Source organism: Staurois parvus, unplaced genomic scaffold (assembly GCF_062004578.1).
Source record: "Staurois parvus isolate SC_StPar_1 unplaced genomic scaffold, SC_StPar_1.0 ptg000446l, whole genome shotgun sequence".
Lineage (NCBI taxonomy): Eukaryota > Metazoa > Chordata > Amphibia > Anura > Ranidae > Staurois > Staurois parvus.
In genome coordinates, this window is record NW_028318242.1 from 1690038 (window position 1) to 1708990 (window position 18953).

The 18953-nt window shown below is 46.7% G+C and overlaps 1 protein-coding gene across 3 annotated transcripts in view; it reads right to left on the reverse strand.

The window, feature by feature from the left end:
- AFF3 (ALF transcription elongation factor 3) overlaps positions 1–6216 on the reverse strand; it is a 450181-nt gene extending 443965 nt beyond the window's left edge. For all 3 annotated transcript variants that reach the window (XM_089688114.1, XM_089688112.1, XM_089688111.1), the window contains exon 1: positions 6002–6216. In XM_089688114.1, coding sequence (XP_089544240.1) covers positions 6002–6011 — 10 coding nt within the window. In that variant the 5' untranslated portion in view covers positions 6012–6216. The remainder of the gene's footprint in view (positions 1–6001) is intronic.
- Between the last annotated feature and the right edge of the window lie 12737 nt (positions 6217–18953).

The following is an 18953-nucleotide window of genomic DNA, read 5'->3' on the forward strand; positions in this document are numbered from 1 at the left end:
AATTTAAATTTGGAAACCGTAATGGGTTTCCATGCGAATGGTCTGGCAAGGTTTGAATTTGGGCTGGTGGCGATAAATTGTTGTGCATATAAATTGCTTTGATTCACAATCCATGCATACAGATCTTCCGTGAAAAACAGCTCCAAAAAATCAAGTGTAGTTAAATTTGCTATTTCCACCTGAATTCTGGGTTCGGCAGTGAATGGGGAAAGTACGAGTGCTGATTCTGCGAACACTGCGGTTTTGTGTGTAAGGTATCAAGTGACAGTGACCTACTGACACTGCACTTGCTGGGGGAGAAGGGGGGGTAAGCGTAGGGGCTAAACACAGGTGTTGGCAGGTGCAGGGGCTGATCCCGCTAATGCTGCGTTTTTGGGGACGCTTTACTAATGTGAACGCTGGTATAGTGCTGACCTGATCAAAGATATTGACCCGTTCAGACACTATACTAGCAATGGAGGTTTATTGTACATGAGCGTGCTCCTGGCAATCAAGGGTTTAAATGTGATGACTGGTGTACTAGAGGGCAATCTGACACTATCTGGGAGGGGCATGAAAACCATGGGAGCGCAAATCACGTATATATACATGATTTTGTGCACCTGTGCCGCCCTGTAGCAGTATTTCTGCTATAGGGCAGTCAGGAAGCGGTTACAGAAGTGGTTTGCATTACGGCGCTGTGTTACTTTAGTTGACAGTTGCGCGGTCATGCAACGCTGCACCCAAATTAAATTTATGTCCTTTTCTTCCTACGAATTGAGCTTTCTTTAGGTGGTATTTGATCGCCTGTGCATTTCTTATTTTTTGCGCTATTAAAAAGAAAGAGGACCGACAATTTTGAGAAAAAAACAATATTTTGGACTTTTTGCTATAAAACATGTCCAGTAAAACAATTTAAAAATCAAATTTTGTCATAAATTTAGGCCAAAATGTATTCTGCGACATGTCTTTGCTAAAAAAAAATCCCAATACGTGTAAATTAATTTGTTTATGTGAAAGTTATAGCGTTTACAAATGACGGTATAGATACTGGAATTTTTTTTCTTAATACTAATAATGGCGGCGATCAGTGACTTATGGTGGTGATCAATGACTTATAGCGGGACTGCGGCGGTCATTCTGACACTGAGGGGGAACTGACTTGGTCTCAGTGACAACCCCAGTGACACCAATACAGTGATCAGTGCAGAAAAAAAGCTCTCACACTGTACTAATGGCACTGGGGAGGAAGGGGTTAACATTTGGGGGCAATCAAAGGGTTAACTGTGTGATGGGAGTGTTTTACTAGGGGGCGGGGTGTGTGTGCTTCACTGTAAGTACACTGATCGGGATGGCTGTGCTCAGCCATCCCGGTCAGTGTGCCCAAACTGACAAGGTGGAGGGCTGCATTGTAAACATTGCAGCTGTCCTCCCTGTCAGTGTTTGCTGGTAATCACTTGGCGCCGGCGGGTAATCACCGGCCGGGACCTGGTGATTGACACCCACAGCCGCGACCAGCCTTGCGGGTAGGGCGATTGCGTGCCTTTGCGCATGATTTTGCGCAGCGAAGCCGCCCTTCCGCAGTAAAAGTATAAGTTAAGCGGTTCATAAATAAGAATTAATTTTTTTGTGGGGATTAATTTCCTTTTCTGACTTTTTGTACAATGATCTAGACAACCACATAAAGCACATGTGTAAAACACAAGGCCCATATGCCTAATCCAGCATGCCAGGTCATTTCATGTAGCCCTTGCATCTCACACCCTAGCACCTCTCTTGCAGCTGTGGCATCCCTTGTCTCTGCCCCACCTTTTCTCACCAGTTGGCAGCAGAGAGTAGGACAGAATTCCGCCAGATCCTTTACTTCTCTCTCTGTGCAGCCGTGGAGAGGCTCAACCCTGCCCCCTCTGTCTCAGCAATCGGCAGCAGAGAGGAGGACAGAACTCCTCCTACAGATCCTGAGCCTCTCTGTGCAGCCGCAGCACTCCCTCATCTCCACCTCCCATGGTCTCAGCATTCAGCAGACTCTGGCAGCTGACTACAGCCCTCCTCTGGTCCTCCTTCCGACCCTGTACTTTCTGCTTCCCTGTTCCGCCCCCAGACTATTCCCAGCAGCAGCAGCACAAAGTAAGGGGGGGTGCACTGTGATTTAAGGGAAGGTCAGGGGCTCTTTTCTTCTGATGTTGGGAGGGGGGCTTTTGACATCTGATGTAAGAGGAGGTAGGGTGTTCTGGACATCTAGCCTTACAGATACAACTGTCCCTTTTAGGGCAACTATAATGCTGATGTGGCCCGCGAGTTTGACTCCCCTGACATAAAGGATAAGGATTTTGCAGCAGACCCTGTGACAAGCCAGTGGGCTATAAAAGTGAACACATCGTTATCTGGAACTAACAACCACCCATGTCTGCTAGTACATAATAGGAAATACATAGTAGAGTTTGCTTTTTTGTTAGGCCTTATTTACAAGGGCGCTTCATTTGTAAGTGAATGGAGATGTAGCACCTATGTGGACAAACCTGTCCATCTGAGTTTGACAGGTTTGCAGGGGTGAGTTTGCAACCCTGAACAAACACTGTCTGTTGTTCATGGTCAGGCATCTGTCCTTGCTTCCCTTTCAGACTTGGTCCTGCAGATATATCAATATTGTGCTGCATCTCCATTTACACATGATGAGTAAACAGACATCTCATGCTATACAGACCTTAGCGCCCATGTGAATATAAGGCCTTAAAGGCAACACAGACAGGTCTTTCAGACACTTTAAAGAGGTACTTCACTCCCGCATTTTTTTTTCCCTACTACCATTTTCACTGGATTATCCACAATAAAACATACTAGCGCACCCCTCAAGTCCATCAGTATTCTTTAATGGTCTAATGCTCCTCTGCTGCGCACCCGGTCCCATGCCACCATCTTCTCATTGAGAGCCAACTGTCTCTTCTAGGTTCTTGCAGATAGCCTCCTGATAATGCCATGCACCCATGTTATCAGTAGGCCGGGAGCAAGAACCACGCCCATGCCACCATCTTCTCATTGAGAGCCAGCTGTCTCTTCTAGGTTCTTGCAGAAGGCCTCCTGATAATGCCATGCACCCATGTCATCAGTAGACCAGGAGCAAGAACCGGTCCCATGCCACCATCTTCTTCTCATTGGGAGCCAGCTGTCTCTTCTAGGTTCTGGCAGATGGCCTCCTGATGTCATCAGTAGGCCGGGAGCAAGAATCAGGAATAGACAAGCACCCCTTATTATATGATAATTCAGTGGATACACTTTAGAGTACTCCATTTCCTCTAGGGATGTGTAAACGTGAGTTTCCCTAAAGTTGTGGGCAGCTAGGGATGTTATGCTTCCCTTGGTAGAATCCTGGGATTTCAGGAAGAGTTGCCAAAAAAAGGATTAAAAATAGATAAATGTTAGATTTGGCGGAGGTGCAAAATACCAACATTTTGGTGGTAAGGCTGAATTCACACTGCAACGCAGGGTAGCCAGATCGAGTCACCGCTCTGACGGGATTCAGTGCATCACAAGGCTCCCCTTTTTTCTGTTTTCAAAAAACTTTATGTGAAGTGTACAAAACGTACACTTCACTCACTGCAATGTAGGGCAGCATGATGCACTGCGCTGCCCGACATTGCAATGTAATTTGGCACAGTTTTCTGCAAAAAATGCATTTTAGCGCAGCACTAGGCTGCATTGCAATGTGAATGGGACACATAGGAAACAATTGTTTTACCATGCCGTAAAACATCTGTCACCGCATATAGTTTGAATTAGCCCCAAGGCCCCTTTCACATGGACTTTCCTATCGGGTCTGCCTGCCATTTTTCAGGTGGACCAGATCTGAAACTCTATTCTCCTCTATGGAGCGGCGGGTGTAAATGGACATGTGTCTGTCAGATCAGATCAGATGGCAGTTAAATGGAAGGCAGACCATTTCCATCTGACTACCCATAATGGAAAGCAGGCTGTGTCCATGTCCCCTCTGCATAAGAGGAGTGGACGCGGACATGTCACCCGCTTGCTCAGCGGGGATAAGCAGACAGATCCCCTGCTGAGCAAGCAGGTCCATTGACGACACACCCGTTTGAAAGGGGCCTAAGAGTGAAGGTCCACTTTCACGGTCTGTGTTGATGGGCTTTCACTATGGCATCAGGTGAAAATATTTCTGCTATCATTTAGACTTTGACAGGTTCATTTGACCTACAATTGACCTCCTTCTGACCTGCTTTAAGTGTTTTTTTTACATTTCCATAGACTTGTGTATTAATGCAAAACCCACTTGAAGAGAACAAAAGCCTGTTGACAAGGGTCCTAATACATTATCCTGGGACATCATTTCTATTTTATATCTGTCATGACAAAGGGCTTAATAACATAGGTGCCAAAAATTCAGCATTAAAATGTGTAAAGCTATGTTCACATCTAAACACAGTGCTTTAGGAATCAAAGGGGCCATTCACACAGCTGCATCTACAAATGTTTCACATTTAGTGGTCTAGAAAAAAAGATTGTATGCAAGCACGCATGCAAATGCATATACAGTTGCAAGAAAAAATATGTGAACCCCTTGGGATTACGTGGAGTTTTGCATGAATTGGGCATAAAATGTGCTCTGAACGTCATCTAAGTCACAACAATAGAAGAACACAGTCTGCTGAACATAATACTACACAAACATTAGATGTTGCCATGGTTTAATTGCACATAACATGTAAACATTCACAGTGCAGGGAGGAAAAAGTATGTGAGGCCCTAGCTTAATGACTTCTCCCAGAGCTAATTGGAGCCAGGAGTGAGCCAACCTTGACTCCAATCAGTGTGATGATATTGGATGTGTTGCTGACAGCTGTCCTGCCCTTAAAAAACACACACCTGTTTTGGGTTACTGGTTTCAAGAAGCACTGTCTGATGTGAACCATGCCTCGCAGAAAAGAGCTCTCAGAAGACCTACGATCAAGAATTGTTGACTTGCATGAAGCAACAAAAATGTTAGCATGTGCCAGAGATTTCTGTAGGTCTTTAGCTGACACTCTGGGATTCTTCTTTACCTCATGCAGCATTCTGCGCTGTGCTCTTGCAGTCATTTTTACAGGACGACCATGCCTAGGGAGAGTAGCAACAGTGCTAAACTTTCTCCATTTGTAGACAGTCTGTCTTACCGTGGACACATGAACATCAAGGCTTTTGGAGATACTTTTGTAACCCTTTCCAGCTTCATGCAAGTCAACAATTCTTGATCGTAGGTCTTCTGAGAGCTCTTTTCTGCGAGGCATGGTTCACATCAGACAGTGCTTCTGGGCAGACTGACCAGACTGGTTCAGCTGTAACATTCAAATGGCAGGGTTGGAATTGGGTGTAAACATGAAAGCATGGATCCATCCTGCCTTGTATCAACGGTTCAGGCTGGTGGTGGTGGTGTATTGGTGTGGGGGATATTTTCTTGGCACTAGCAAGGTGTACCTAATAAAGTGGCCAGCGAGTGTATGTGTAAAGTAATTAGAAGAATTGTACACATCTAAGCACTGTATTGTCTAAAAACTTTGAAATGTGTTTAAACGCAAGTACTTTAGATGCATATTTTATGCTGGATCTTCTGCTAGCTCCTCTGGCAAGAACCTGTGTTCCGTGCAGAAAACATGCAAGTGCCCATGTGAATGAGCCTATAAAATACACAAACATACACAAAGTCTATCTAGTGTTTTATCTAAATCTTCCCTACTTTCCACAAGCTGTTGTCAGCTAAGCAGATAGTATTTTTGACCTAGTAGACCTCCTTTCATAAGCATAGCGTCCTCTGCTGGCTGACAGTAGGAACTGCTGGCATTCTTTGCACAGTACGCTTCTTTACAGCCGCACCAATGGCATTTCTAGAAGTCGCTCTGCCTGCCCCTAGGGTTGCTCATTCTTTTACTGCCAAAGAATAGTAAGGCTCCCGGCAGCGGAATACAAAGAGCCACTCACAAAGCCTCTGTACTGTATAACACAAGAAAGCATGCACACAGACAAAGCAGGCACTCACCAGAGGTCATCCAAGTCCCATTCCTGCAGAAGAGCAAAGTCAAAGCTGTCCATAGCTGTGCTGGTCACAGTCCTGCTCACATGGTATGAGCACTTTCTTGCTCCCTGCTGAACAGTGCTCATGGACCAGCCTAGTGCTGGCTTGCTGGCACTTTCTTGTGGTTTGAGATGAAAGCACACAGTGCGGATGCTTCCTCCTGTCTTGCTGTTAGCTGTGCTCAGTCTTTCTGTGCTTGTATTGAAGCTCCCAGTCCCTCCCTCTCTCCCTATGCTGAACTAGAAGCTGCTGCCAGACTGCCAGGTACGACCTATCAGCGTCTTATCCTCTAATGCCTCTTCATGTGGAGAAGAACAACACTTCATTTATTGTATAGAAGCTAGACAGCAAAAAGTACTCAACACACTGATAAGTTACTACATGATAAAATGTTCTAGCAATGGTACTGCACACCATATATTTATCCTTTTTTTTTTTTTTCAGCGTGTGTCTAGCAATAGACACGCTTAGATCTATATGTTTGAAATATACATTACAAATTCTACATCCTGGAGAGACACAAAAGACATAGAATTTATACCTCTGCGTATGTATAAAGACACTGCAGGGGGTTATTTAATGGGAGAAGTGGATGCTGCATGCATAACTACTTCCCCTGGGAGAACAGGTGCAGTATAGATCATTTTAAAGTTCATGGCGTCACCATGTGCGGCATCTACCTTTTTCACCGTTCTGTCAGTAAATTGAATGATCAGCATTTTTTGTTGGAAGAAATTGAAGTTACATATCTTAATACCATATAGAGAATGCAAAGGATGCATATATACAGAAAGACTTCAACTTGTTCTAGCCATTTTAAGATCTTTTTTATTTTTGGAAGTAAAGGTTTATTTATTACGGGTATTTTTACAGCGTCAGTGTTTATACATTTATTTATTATTATTTATTTATTACAGGCACTTATATAGCGCTGTCAATTTACGCAGCACTTTACATACATATATTGTACATTCACATCAGTCCCTAACCCTCAAGGGGTGTACAATCTAAGGTCCCTAACTCACATTCATACATACACATACTAGGGCCAAATTAGACAGGAGCCAATTAACCTACCAGCATGTCTTTGGAGTGTGGGAGGAAACCGGAGTACCCGGAGGAAACCCATGCAGGCACAGGGAGAACATGCAAACTCCATGTAGATAGGGTCCTGATCAAGAATTGAACCAGGGGCCCCAGTGCTGAAAAGCAGCCACTGAGCTCCTTGCAATGCCCATTATGGTGCTGTGGTTGGGATATATATTATACATTCACTTCAAGCGTACAATCTAAATACCCGGAGGAAACCCATGCAGGCACAGGGAGAACATGCAAACTCCAGGCAGGTGGTGCTGTGGTTGGGATACATATTATACATTTACTTCAAGCGTACAATCTAAGGTCCCTATCTCACATGCATACATACAGTTGTGTCCAAAATTATTCAACCCCCAATGCTGTAAAGGGGTTTAGGGACTATAGTGTACATTTGGAATTGTATTCAGAATCAAATCCTACAAGGACGTTGTAACTACCCAAATGCAACTAAAATGACATCAATTGTTTATGTAATACAGTAGTAAATGGTTCTTATGTGGTTTCTTCATTGCCACAATTATTCAACCCCTTAAAGACTACCACTCTGAAGAACAGAGGTTCATACAGGTGCTTTCCATCAGGTATTGAAAACACCTGTGGATGTCACCGAGCAGCAATCAAGCATAATAAGCACCAATTAGGCAGCTTTAAAATGACTGTGATACTCAGCTCCTTCTAGACATTTACTGGTGTGGTTACAAACATGGTGAAGGCAAGAGAATGGTCCAGGAAGACAAGAGAAGAGGTGATTTCTCTTCACAGGAAGGGCAATGGCTATAAGAAGATTGCAAAGATGTTAAACATACCAAGAGACACCTTAGGAAGCATCATTCGCAAATTCAAGGCAAAGGGCACTGTTGAAACGCTACCTGGTCGTGGCAGAAAGAAGATGCTGACTTCGACTGCTGTGCGCTACCTGAAGCGTAGAGTGGAGAGAAGTCCCCGTGTGACTGCTGAGGAACTGAGAAAAGATTTGTCAGATGTGGGTACAGAAGTTTCAGCCCAGACAATAAGACGCACACTGCGTAATGAAGGCCTCCGTGCCAGAACTCCCAGGCGTACCCCCTTGCTGTCTCCAAAGAATAAGAAGAGTCGACTGCAGTATGCCAAAAGCCATGTGGACAAACCACAAAAGTTGTGGGATAGTGTTCTGTGGACTGATGAAACAAAATTAGAACTGTTTGGGCCCATGGATCAACGCTATGTTTGGAGGAGGAAGAACAAGGCCTATGATGAAAAGAACACCTTGCCTACTGTGAAGCATGGTGGAGGGTCAATCATGCTTTGGGGCTGTTTTGCTTCTGCAGGTACAGGGAAGCTTCAGCGTGTGCAAGGTACCATGAATTCTCTTCAGTACCAGGAGATATTGGATGGAAACGTGATGCAGTCCGTCACACACCTGAGGCTTGGGAGACGTTGGACCTTTCAACAGGACAATGATCCCAAGCATACCTCCAAGTCCACTAGAGCATGGTTGCAGAGGAAAGGCTGGAACATTTTGGAGTGGCCATCGCAGTCACCAGACTTAAATCCGATTGAGAACCTCTGGTGGGACTTAAAGAAAGCAGTTGCAGTGCGCAAGCCTAAGAATGTGACTGAACTGGAGGCCTTTGCCCATGAAGAATGGGCGAAGATACCCGTAGATCGCTGCAAGACACTTGTGTCAAGCTATGCTTCACGTTTAAAAGCTGTTATAACTGTAAAAGGATGCTGTACTAAGTACTAAGATTGAATGTCACTTGGGGGTTGAATAAAACTGATAATGCTGTGAGCACAGAAAAGACATTTGTGGTTATTTCATTATAACTGTTATGTTATATTTGTCTGACCTACAAGTGCCTCTTTAATGTAAATGTAAGCAAGATGACTGAATGATCAAAAGCAATGTCAAACTGGCCAAAACACTCAATTTCAGTGGGGGTTGAATAATTTTGGACACAACTGTACACATACTATGGCCACTTTAGACAGGAACCAATTAACCTACAAGCATATCTTTGAAATGTGGTAGGAAACCGGAGTACCCAGATGAAACCGACGCAGGCACAGGGAGAACATGCAAACTTCAAGTAGATAGGGTCCTGATCAAGAATTGAACCAGGGGCCCCAGTGCTGAAAAGCAGCCACTGAGCTCCGTGCAATGCCCATTATGGTGCTGTGGTTGGGATATATATTATACATTCACTTCAAGCGTACAATCTAAGTACCCAGAGAAAACCCACGCTGGCACAGGGAGAACATGCAAACTCCATGTAGATAAGGTCCTGATCAAGAATTGAACCAGGGGCCCCAGTGCTGAAAAGCAGCTGTCTTGGAAATTCGCTTTAACGAATTTCTCCTTACCGTGAGTACTCGCAGTTGGATGCGCAGAAATCCCCCATAAAGCTGTGCGAATCTCGCTTACCACGACTGCAGCCAAACTACACGATTCCTGCCTATCCAAATACTTTGGTTCTGTTGAATTTGTGGGTGATGGAGCTCCGTTACCCTAGAATGATCACACGACACTCTAAGGCTGGTTGCAATCCACATAAGGGCCGGCTTTAGGCTCAGCTCTCTGTTTTTATTAAAAATACACACATGCCCCCCACATGAATAAAGTCAAACCCTCCCACCGAACAATACAATGGGGATTGCCTATACAGAGGATATACATTCCAATTGGAGCATAGCCTTTGCTATTATCTATCACTGGTCCTCCCCCATGAACCTTCTGAGGTCAGCAGACTTCCTCCCCTTCCCCCCTATGAGCCATCTGAGGTCATATTTCCTGTCCTACTAGCTTCTATTGGTATGTAAATTTCTCTGCACAAGCACTCCCTAAAAATATCAGTCTGTACCTGGATGGGCCCGATACGATCTTTATTAAAACACATCCATCCAAGGTACAGTTTCAAGTTGGTAATGGGTTGTAAGATATGCATAAGCCTACACGTGGAGTTCACACCGCTTGCGCATTGCGTTATGAAGCCCACGTGGTACCATGCTGCTGATATGTGGATACAGGCCCACGGTCTACTGACAGCAGCATTCGCATGGAATGCCGTGGTGGTATACACGCCGGTCTATAAGCGCAGATCTGCCATCTCATCCATTACCAAGCCGAGTACTGTAATACATACATTGTACATGCGCATGGCCCAATTGCAGCCTTCAGAGCTTTAATTAAGCCACACGAGAGACATATGAATAACACGAATACATGACACATTTAAAGTTCGACCAACAATACAAAATTTCCATGACATTCCCTCCTGTTTTATCATATTCTCCTCGTGTCCCTTCTTGATCTTCTTCAGCTTGATGGGTGTAGTCTCAAACTTCAAAGAGTTCCTGTAGTTGTCCCTGAGAATAAAGCTCCATGGGGTACCTGAAACAACAAGACCCGACGCAGACTCGACGCAAACAGGCTTGATTGAAGCGATGATCCTCAAGAGCGTTGGAACCTTCACTACAGGAAGGCTCTTGCAAAAACCACAAACACACTTGTGGTATGAATAAAGCTTGTGATCCCACGGTGGTCTGGGGAGATCCAGCAACAGATTCTCAAATTGCCCCTGCAGACGGGGCCACACAAGGCTGGTCTCGACCCAGACAGTTTTCCAAATCGCAGACACAAACCATGATGAGGCTTGAAGCTTGCTTGAAGGTCTTGGAGAATGTGGTCTTCAGAGAGATAAATTAGAGGGAAGCCAGGACGTAATCTGTAGAGAAGGTGGATGGTTGGTGAGGTCTTCCTCCGATCAGTGGTTGGAGTGGGATCCCAGGAGCGGGCATGGAGATGTGGTCGTCTGCCCGAGCTTGGTTTACACGGTCGATGAGGCAACAGGAACATCTCACCGCGGCATATAAAAGGCAGATGAAAAAGAGAAGCATCAGGATATACACTCCCACTTCCTTCAACCAAGATCCGATGGAGAACAGGAAATCTCCCAATCCTCCCAAACCCTTGAACGGATTCCAACCCTCACTAGCTATAGCTCTAGCTTTTCCCTGTAGTTCACTAACTTTGTCCATATGGGCCTGGACCTTGTCATCGGTGTCTTCTATCCAAGTACAACAATCCTCTCCGATGAACTCACAGAACCCCCCTTTGGCGGCTAAAAGATAATCAAGGGCCATCTTCTCCTGAAGCACTAAAATTCCCATCTGCCGTTGTTCTTGGGCAATTTCTCTGACAGCCTCTACGGTCTCGTTAAACATACTATCCACGATGACAGAAAAATTGTTCAGGCGCTTCATAAGTTCTATTCCCCATCCTGTCCATGAGGGGAACCAAGCCCATGCCTGGTCGCCCTCAGAGAACAGCTCCCTGCGAACTCTCCCTGCCATCCTTACCTTCTTGTGGACCATCAACTCTTCATGGTCCATCACTACATAGGATGCGGGGACTAGCTTTATGAGGGCACACGAACCTTTCGCGTTCTGGGGGAATGTTCTATAGGCTGCCGAACCACACAGAAAATAGTATGGACCTGTCAGAGCAGAACAGGAGGAGTTCCTCGTTCGGCCTCTGGTACTGAGCAACAGTTGCACAGACTGGGGGATTGCTCCCTCAGTCTGCACATCACATCCGTCCTTCCAACACACGTGGTCTGGTCGGTCAGTGTGGTTACTCAGAAAGGAAGTCTGGTTAGTCAGATTGACAGTTATACCTCCCTCGCAGGTGGTAGTCCCAACAAACTTGTTACCTGTGCCAAAGCTGATGTTAAAGCACACCTGAGGGCTGCCTAGCTGTCCAGTTACCCATAATGGACTGGTGAGGGCCCTACAGGAGCTAGAGCTAATATTGGTGCTGAAACTGATGTTACCTGCTAAAAATGTGTCATTAAGTTCTACCGATAAATGTCTACGTGGGGGCTGACCAGGGGTCCCTTGCTTTTTCATGCCGACGCGGATGTCATATAGGGCATGAACAGCGGCCATTGCGGACATGTGATGACTGGGTGGGGGCTTAGAGCATACCCAACAGTTGGTTTTGTTGGCGGTTCTGGCTAAACGTAGGTGCATTTTAAATAAAAGGTTGGGGTATCTGCCATCTTTTCCTCCGTTCACACACATGTAAGACATACAAACAAAAAGAAAAAGGAAAATGACACCCCTCATTCTCTGGTGTAGCTGAAAAGCTTCTTGCAGTGGCTTGCGTGCACCCAGTTGTCTCGTCCCTCGAGTTTGAGTGAGGTAGGTGTCGTCAGCTGGACTTGGTATGGTCCGGTGAACCGTGGCTCGAGTCCGGTTCTTTGATGTTTCTTTAGGACGACCCAATCACCTGGCTCAATAGAAAGAACACCTGTTATTGTATTTGGATCGGGGAGCGATTCGCGAACCCGATGGTGTATCTTCTGCAGCTCCCGTTGCAGAGATTGCACATAACCTGTAAGCTGTGAATGCAAAGACGACAACTGTTGAGGAAAGTACAACCCTGTTTTGGGAGGTCCCCCAAACAACACCTCGTAGGGTGACAGCCCATGTGGTTGCCGAGGGGCATTCCGGATGGAATAGAGGGCAATGGGGAGACACTCAGGCCAAGGTTTTTTGGTATCGGCCATGATTTTGGAGATCCTGTTTTTAAGGATTCCGTTGAGACGTTCAACCTTACCGCTACTCTCGGGGTGATACGGGGTGTGTAGCCCTTGGTTGATGTGAAGGGCTTTACATACCTCTGCAAAGATCTGTCCAGTGAAGTGTGACCCCCTATCGGACTCGATGGTTTCAGGTAGACCCCAGCGGCACACAACCTCAGACAGGATTTTCTTCGCCGTGGTACTAGCGTTGGCACATGTGACGGGCCACGCTTCAGGCCAGCCTGAAAACATATCTACACAGACCAAGGCGTATTCGTACGGCCCACTCTTTGGTAACGAGATGTAATCGATCTGGATGCGTTGGAAGGGGCGTTCAGGTTTTGGTGAGTGCCTTTGGGGTATTACTACCGTTCTGCCAGGGTTGTGTAGGGCACAGACTAGGCAAGAAGCTGCAAAGGTAGCTGCAGCAGTACTGAACCCAGGTGCAATCCAATGCTCGTCTACCAACGCACACATAGCCGTCTTAGATTGGTGCCCAGGGTAGTGAGCCAAGTGGGCCATCATGGGGAAAAGGGACTTTGGCAAACACCATCTTTTTGTTCAGGCACCAAATGTCATTCGACCCTTGGGAGGCTCCTGCTGCTGTCCATCTAGCCTTCTCCTGCAAACCCGCCTGCGATTGCAGTTTTTTAAACTCGTCTAACGAAACCTCTGAAGGGATGGCCAGCATCAGAACCCCCGTTTCTTGAACCAGTGCACCGGCCTTTGCGGACCGATCTGCCAAAGCGTTTCCACATGCCTCCACACTAGTCTCAGTGGTATGAGCTTTCACCTTAAGAACAGCAATCTCCCGTGGCAGGCCGAAGGCAATGAACAACCTGTCAATCAGTTCTGCATGCTTCACCGGTTTACCTGAACTTGTGAGAAATCCCCTCGCTTTCCAGATGGGACCAAAGTCATGTGCAATACCAAACGCGTACCTCGAATCCGTATAAACATTAATCCTCTGACCTTCATGTAACTCACATGCCCTGGCCAGTGCCCACAGCTCAGCTTCCTGAGCTGACATATGTGCGTTCAGAGAGCCCTTTTCCACAACGTCACTTTCCGTCGTGACCGCGTAACCAGTGTGTGGCTTACCGTCTTGGGTGTAGTACCTGGACCCATCGACAAAAAGATTTTTCGCTTCCGGTATTGGCGTTTCCTTCACTGGGCTGATCGCCGCTGACTCCAGTTCCATCAAAGAAATGCAGTTGTGTCCTTTGGAAGAGAGGTTAGTAGTGGACAAAGAAGACATGTTAGTAGAAGAGGTGTTAGTATTGTTAGTCGGGTTGCAAAATTCAGCACCGTCGTTGTTGTCCTCCCCCCCTTTCTCGTCTTCCAACACAGGAAGAAGAGAAGCTGGGTTAAGAATAGTGCATCGTTTGATAGAGAGGTTAGTAGGAGTTAGGAGGGCTACCTCGTATTTGGTCAATCTTGCTGCAGAGAGATGTTTAGTTTGGACCTGGTTTAGGATCTCTTGCACCGAGTGCGGAGTGTAGAGTGTGAGGGGTGAATCCAAAACGATGTCACCCACTTTTTGGACAAGGACAGCACAAGCAGCCACTGCCCTCACACAACCCGGGGACCCTTTGATGACTGGGTCCAGAGCGGTCGATAGGTACATGATGGGGCGGTATTTGGTTCCGTGAAGTTGGGTTAGTACTCCGGTTGCATGGCCCTGACTTTCATGACAGAAAAGGTAGAAAGGTAGGTCATAGTTGGGTAGACCTAGGGCTGGTGCTATTGAGAGTTCCTGAGTCAAATCTTGAAGAGTTGACCAGTCGTCATCTGACATTTGAAATGGTGTTTTGGATGTCAGCTCATACAGGGGACCAAGTTTGTCCGAGATGTTGGGGACCCAATCTCTGCAGTAGTTGATAAGGCCGAGGACGGCTCTCAGCTGACGGTGGTTTTTGGGTCTCTTTAGGTCTTGCAATGTCTGCACTCTTTGGGTTGTTAGGTGCCTGGTGCCCTGAGAAATACAATGCCCCAAGAAGATGACTTTTTCCTGGCAGAGTTGTAATTTCTCCTTGCTGGCCTTGTTGCCCGTTGATGCCAGATGGTTGAGTAATGAAACAGTATGTTGATAACAATCCTTTTTAGTGGGACAGCAGAGGAGCAAGTCATCAACATACTGTAACAACACCACCTCTGGATTCATTGGGGTCCACTGATCTAACACGATTTTCAGCTTGCAGCTGTATTCCGAGGGACTGGTTACTGCTCCCTGGGGGAGACGGGTCCAGGTAAGTTGTCGGCCCTGGAAGGAGAAGGCAAAAAGGTACTGACACTGGGGATCCAGGGGTACCGAGAAAAACGCGTTTGACAGATCAATGACGGTAAAAAATTTTGCATTGGGTGGTACGGTTGCCAGCAGGGTGTGTGGATTGGGCACCAAAGGGGCATCACTGATGATGATTTTGTTTACCGCTCTCAGGTCACGTACCAGCCGGTAGGTGGTCGGTTGACCAGGTGCTGTCTTTTTTGCTACTGGGAATAATGGTGTGTTACATGGCGACTGGGTTGGGGTGAGGACCTTTATCTGTAGATAATGGTCGATCTGGGTTTTTAGGCTGTCCATTTGAGCTACACTTAAAGGATATTGTGGTAGTTGTGGTAACACGCTTCCTGGTCTGATGTTGACTGTAGTTGGAGGTACCGGCAAGAGACCCACATCATATTTATCTGCTGCCCAAACTTTGGGGTCAACTTCAGCCAATACGTCCAACTCCAGACAATATGTAGCCTCGGTGAGATAAGGTAGGGCCAACAATGTGCACAGTCTTTCTTCCGACAGGGCACTACTCACCACAACACCCGATGGGGTGAACTCAATGACAGCTTGAATGTCTGACAAGATGTCCGCTCCCAAAAGATTGATGGGGACGTCATCTGAGACCAGCACTGACCTGACAGCCTCAGTGTGCAGACCTAACCTGAAATGGAGTGGTTTGGTGGACTGTAGAGACACTGTTTGACCTGTGAGACCTACCGTCGGTGTGTTTGCCCCTGAGAGGGGTACCTTGCCTTGGATGTCCTGTTTTCGCAAGACTGTTCTGGCTGCACCGGTGTCGATGAGGCAAGGGAGGGGATATTTTAATTCCTCGAGAAAAAGATGGATCTGGGCCGACACCGATTTGCCAACTTCCTATGAGGATTCATAGGAGTTACTTACCATGGTGGTCATAGGGGCGGGGGACTCATCAGGAATGAACTGCCACCGACCTTTAGGTAATTGGGGACAGCTCCTCCTCATGTGCCCCGTTTGGTGGCACTGGAAGCACCTGGGTGGGGGCCTATCCTTCCTGTGACCCAGATCCCTTGGTTTTTCGTGTGGGGTCTGGGACATAAGAACTTTGGCCTTGTCTTGTTTTCTTCTATCCATTTCCCTCTCTATTGCCGCAAGAGTGGAAAGGATAGCAGGGATAGACATCTCATTATATTCGGGTCGGGCCAGAACCAGCCTTTCCCGAATTTTAATATTGATGCCTTCCAAAAATTTGGCCCGCAACAGAATGTGCGTCGCGGTCACCTTTACCCCTTCAGTTGGAGCATCAGGTCCAACTTCCAGATCTGCATCCAGTGCCGTTTGCTTGAGACGGCGCCAGAAGCAGGCGCTTTCCTCATTAGGACCCTGGGTGAGCTTCATCATGTCCGTAGTAGAGGTAGCACCATACATTTCTGGAAGCTTTGCCTTTAGCTGTGTACAGAACTCTTTGCCCCCTGAAGTCATCTCCTCATGCGTGGTTATAGAGCACCCTGCAATCACTGTACTGGCCACTTCCATGCCCACCTTTGCCCGTAGGATCTGTGCACAATCTGACCCGCTCATACCATAGCTGAACTGGTTTTGTCCAAACATTCGAGCAAATCCTCTCGGATTGACTCGATAGTCCGGGAGCTCAGCCAGAATAGTGCGGATCTCTGCCGGGGTGAAGGGGACATGCCAAACTACCCGTTCCCCTAAAGTCCGTTCCCCCCGTGCATTGGGAGGACCTTCAAATTGCTGCACCCTGACTGGATAGGCCTCGGTCCGGGAAGAGTGCAAGGGCTGACCCAGCATCATCGGTGGGCTTAGATTAACCACCTCGCTTACTGCACCTTCAGGTTTGAGGTCCCTCAGATCAGGGTATAGCTGGGGGGCAGGGGTCTGATCAGTGGTTCGTAGCGCTTTGATGCAATCCGCCCTGTTTTTTAACCGGGTGTCTATTCCCCTTGATTCACAGATAGTCTGCAAATCGGTTGTTGAGAAGGCTTCATAGTTGGAAACAGAAGGAGCTGGGGTGAAGCAGGGAGAAGGGAGAGGTAGAGGCAGAGGCTGAGGCATAGAGACAGAAGACACAGAAGGTATGTCAAGAGTGACGTCACTAACAGAAGAGACAGGTGCAGTTATACTTATCTCAGCCACTGTTGGTTGTTGGGGAACCCCAGCAGACCCTGATCCTGCCTGCCTTAGTAGAGTCAGCCCTGAAAGAGCTTCTTCCACCTCTGACACTGGATCCTCCTGTTTTATTCCCTCTGGAGGCCAGGTATACATCACCTGGTTCTTCCGGACAGACACCAGTTTATGTATGCCCTGCCTCCCTAATCGGATTGACCTGTGAAGCCATAGCTGTGCGATCTCTAGTTCTGACGCCTGCATCCGTGGTTCAAATTCAGAGATGAATTTTTCCCACCTCCATGCGTCAAATGTACCTTCCCGGGGAATTTCCCATCTGGTACCCTTCGACCATTTATTCCACCTTTTGAGGGGTTCTGTAGACTTCCCCCCCAAACTCACCTTCATCAGTTGTGCAGCTGTCCTTACCCTGAAGAGGGCTGGTTCCCCCTCTCTCTTCATGGACTGACTACTGCCCATCGTGACTAGTCACTGGTATATATCCCGCGTCCGGGTACCTGTTTACCCCCTGGAGCACTCGGTGGGATCCTACCGAGAGGCCTGATTCCACCACTTTCCCAGCACAGCGTAATTTATGTGATACTTATCGATCACCCGAAGCGCATCAAGTGGCGGTCAGACTGAGAGCACACCTCCCACTCCCACAGCGCAATTTGTGTGATCCTGACCACCCGAAGTGTTTGTGGTGACCAGGACTTCCCTGGACCGCCCACTCGCACAGCGTAATTTATGTGGTTCTCATCACCCACTGTGTTTGGCAGGCCACACCGCACAATGATGAAAGTGGCTTTTCTCTCCCTGCACACAGTAGCTAACACAAGTCAAAACAAAAAGAGGGGTTCTTGGATGTTACTTAGGGGTCACTGGTTGGGCAGAAACCTGCTAACTGACCTTTAGGAAATTTGTGTAAAGAAAAAAAAACTTTCCTAATACACACAGAAAAACCCTTTTTCAACCTGAAAAACTGTTAAAAAGGACAAAGTGGATCCTTATGAAAAACACGGGACGTTTCACAGTAAAACAATTACACAGAGGTGAACCAAAAAACTGCGCCAAAAGTAACCTTGTTGCTGACGCAAAAATCACTCCTATCAGCACCGCTAAACGATCCACATTATACACGCAATCTTCACTGCAACCACCTAGAACCGTTTACACAAAAAGTCTGCTGGACGTGAAACACGCGACACAGCAGCTTAAAACAAACCCGCTTTACAATAAGGAACTACTTTTAACAGGAAAAACACAAGAAAAACATAATCACTATACAAGAAATCTATGTGCAAAAACCCAGACTTCACCGCGCTCATTAAATGTGGAACACGTGAAGGGAAAACTCGCTTAATACACTTTAAATTGGCTGGCAATACGCAAATTTAAAGCTAAAAGCAAACAAATGAAACTGTAAAAAATTTGGATTAAAAAACACAATATGGGTCAAATGCATATAGGAAACTTCATGCACATTGCATAGAGATTACTGCACATTTGGTAGCCAACAAAATGGCCACCAAACAAAAGGAGTCCATGTGGTTTAGTCAAGAAAATGACCCCCCACAGAGGAGCACATGGCAGATACTAGAATGACCCCCCACAGAGGAGCACATGGCAGATACTAGAATGACCCCCCACAGAGGAGCACATGGCAGATACTAGAATGACCCCCCACAGAGGAGCACACATACAACACAATTTGGGCACAATCACAGAACGGACATAAAACACCAACATATCACACTAACATGCACATGTAACAAAAAGGACCCCCTGCTGCATGCTTGCTGGGAGCAGTGGTACCACAAAACATTGTACAGACCACATAACACAGATCTTACAACAGTTAACAATTAAC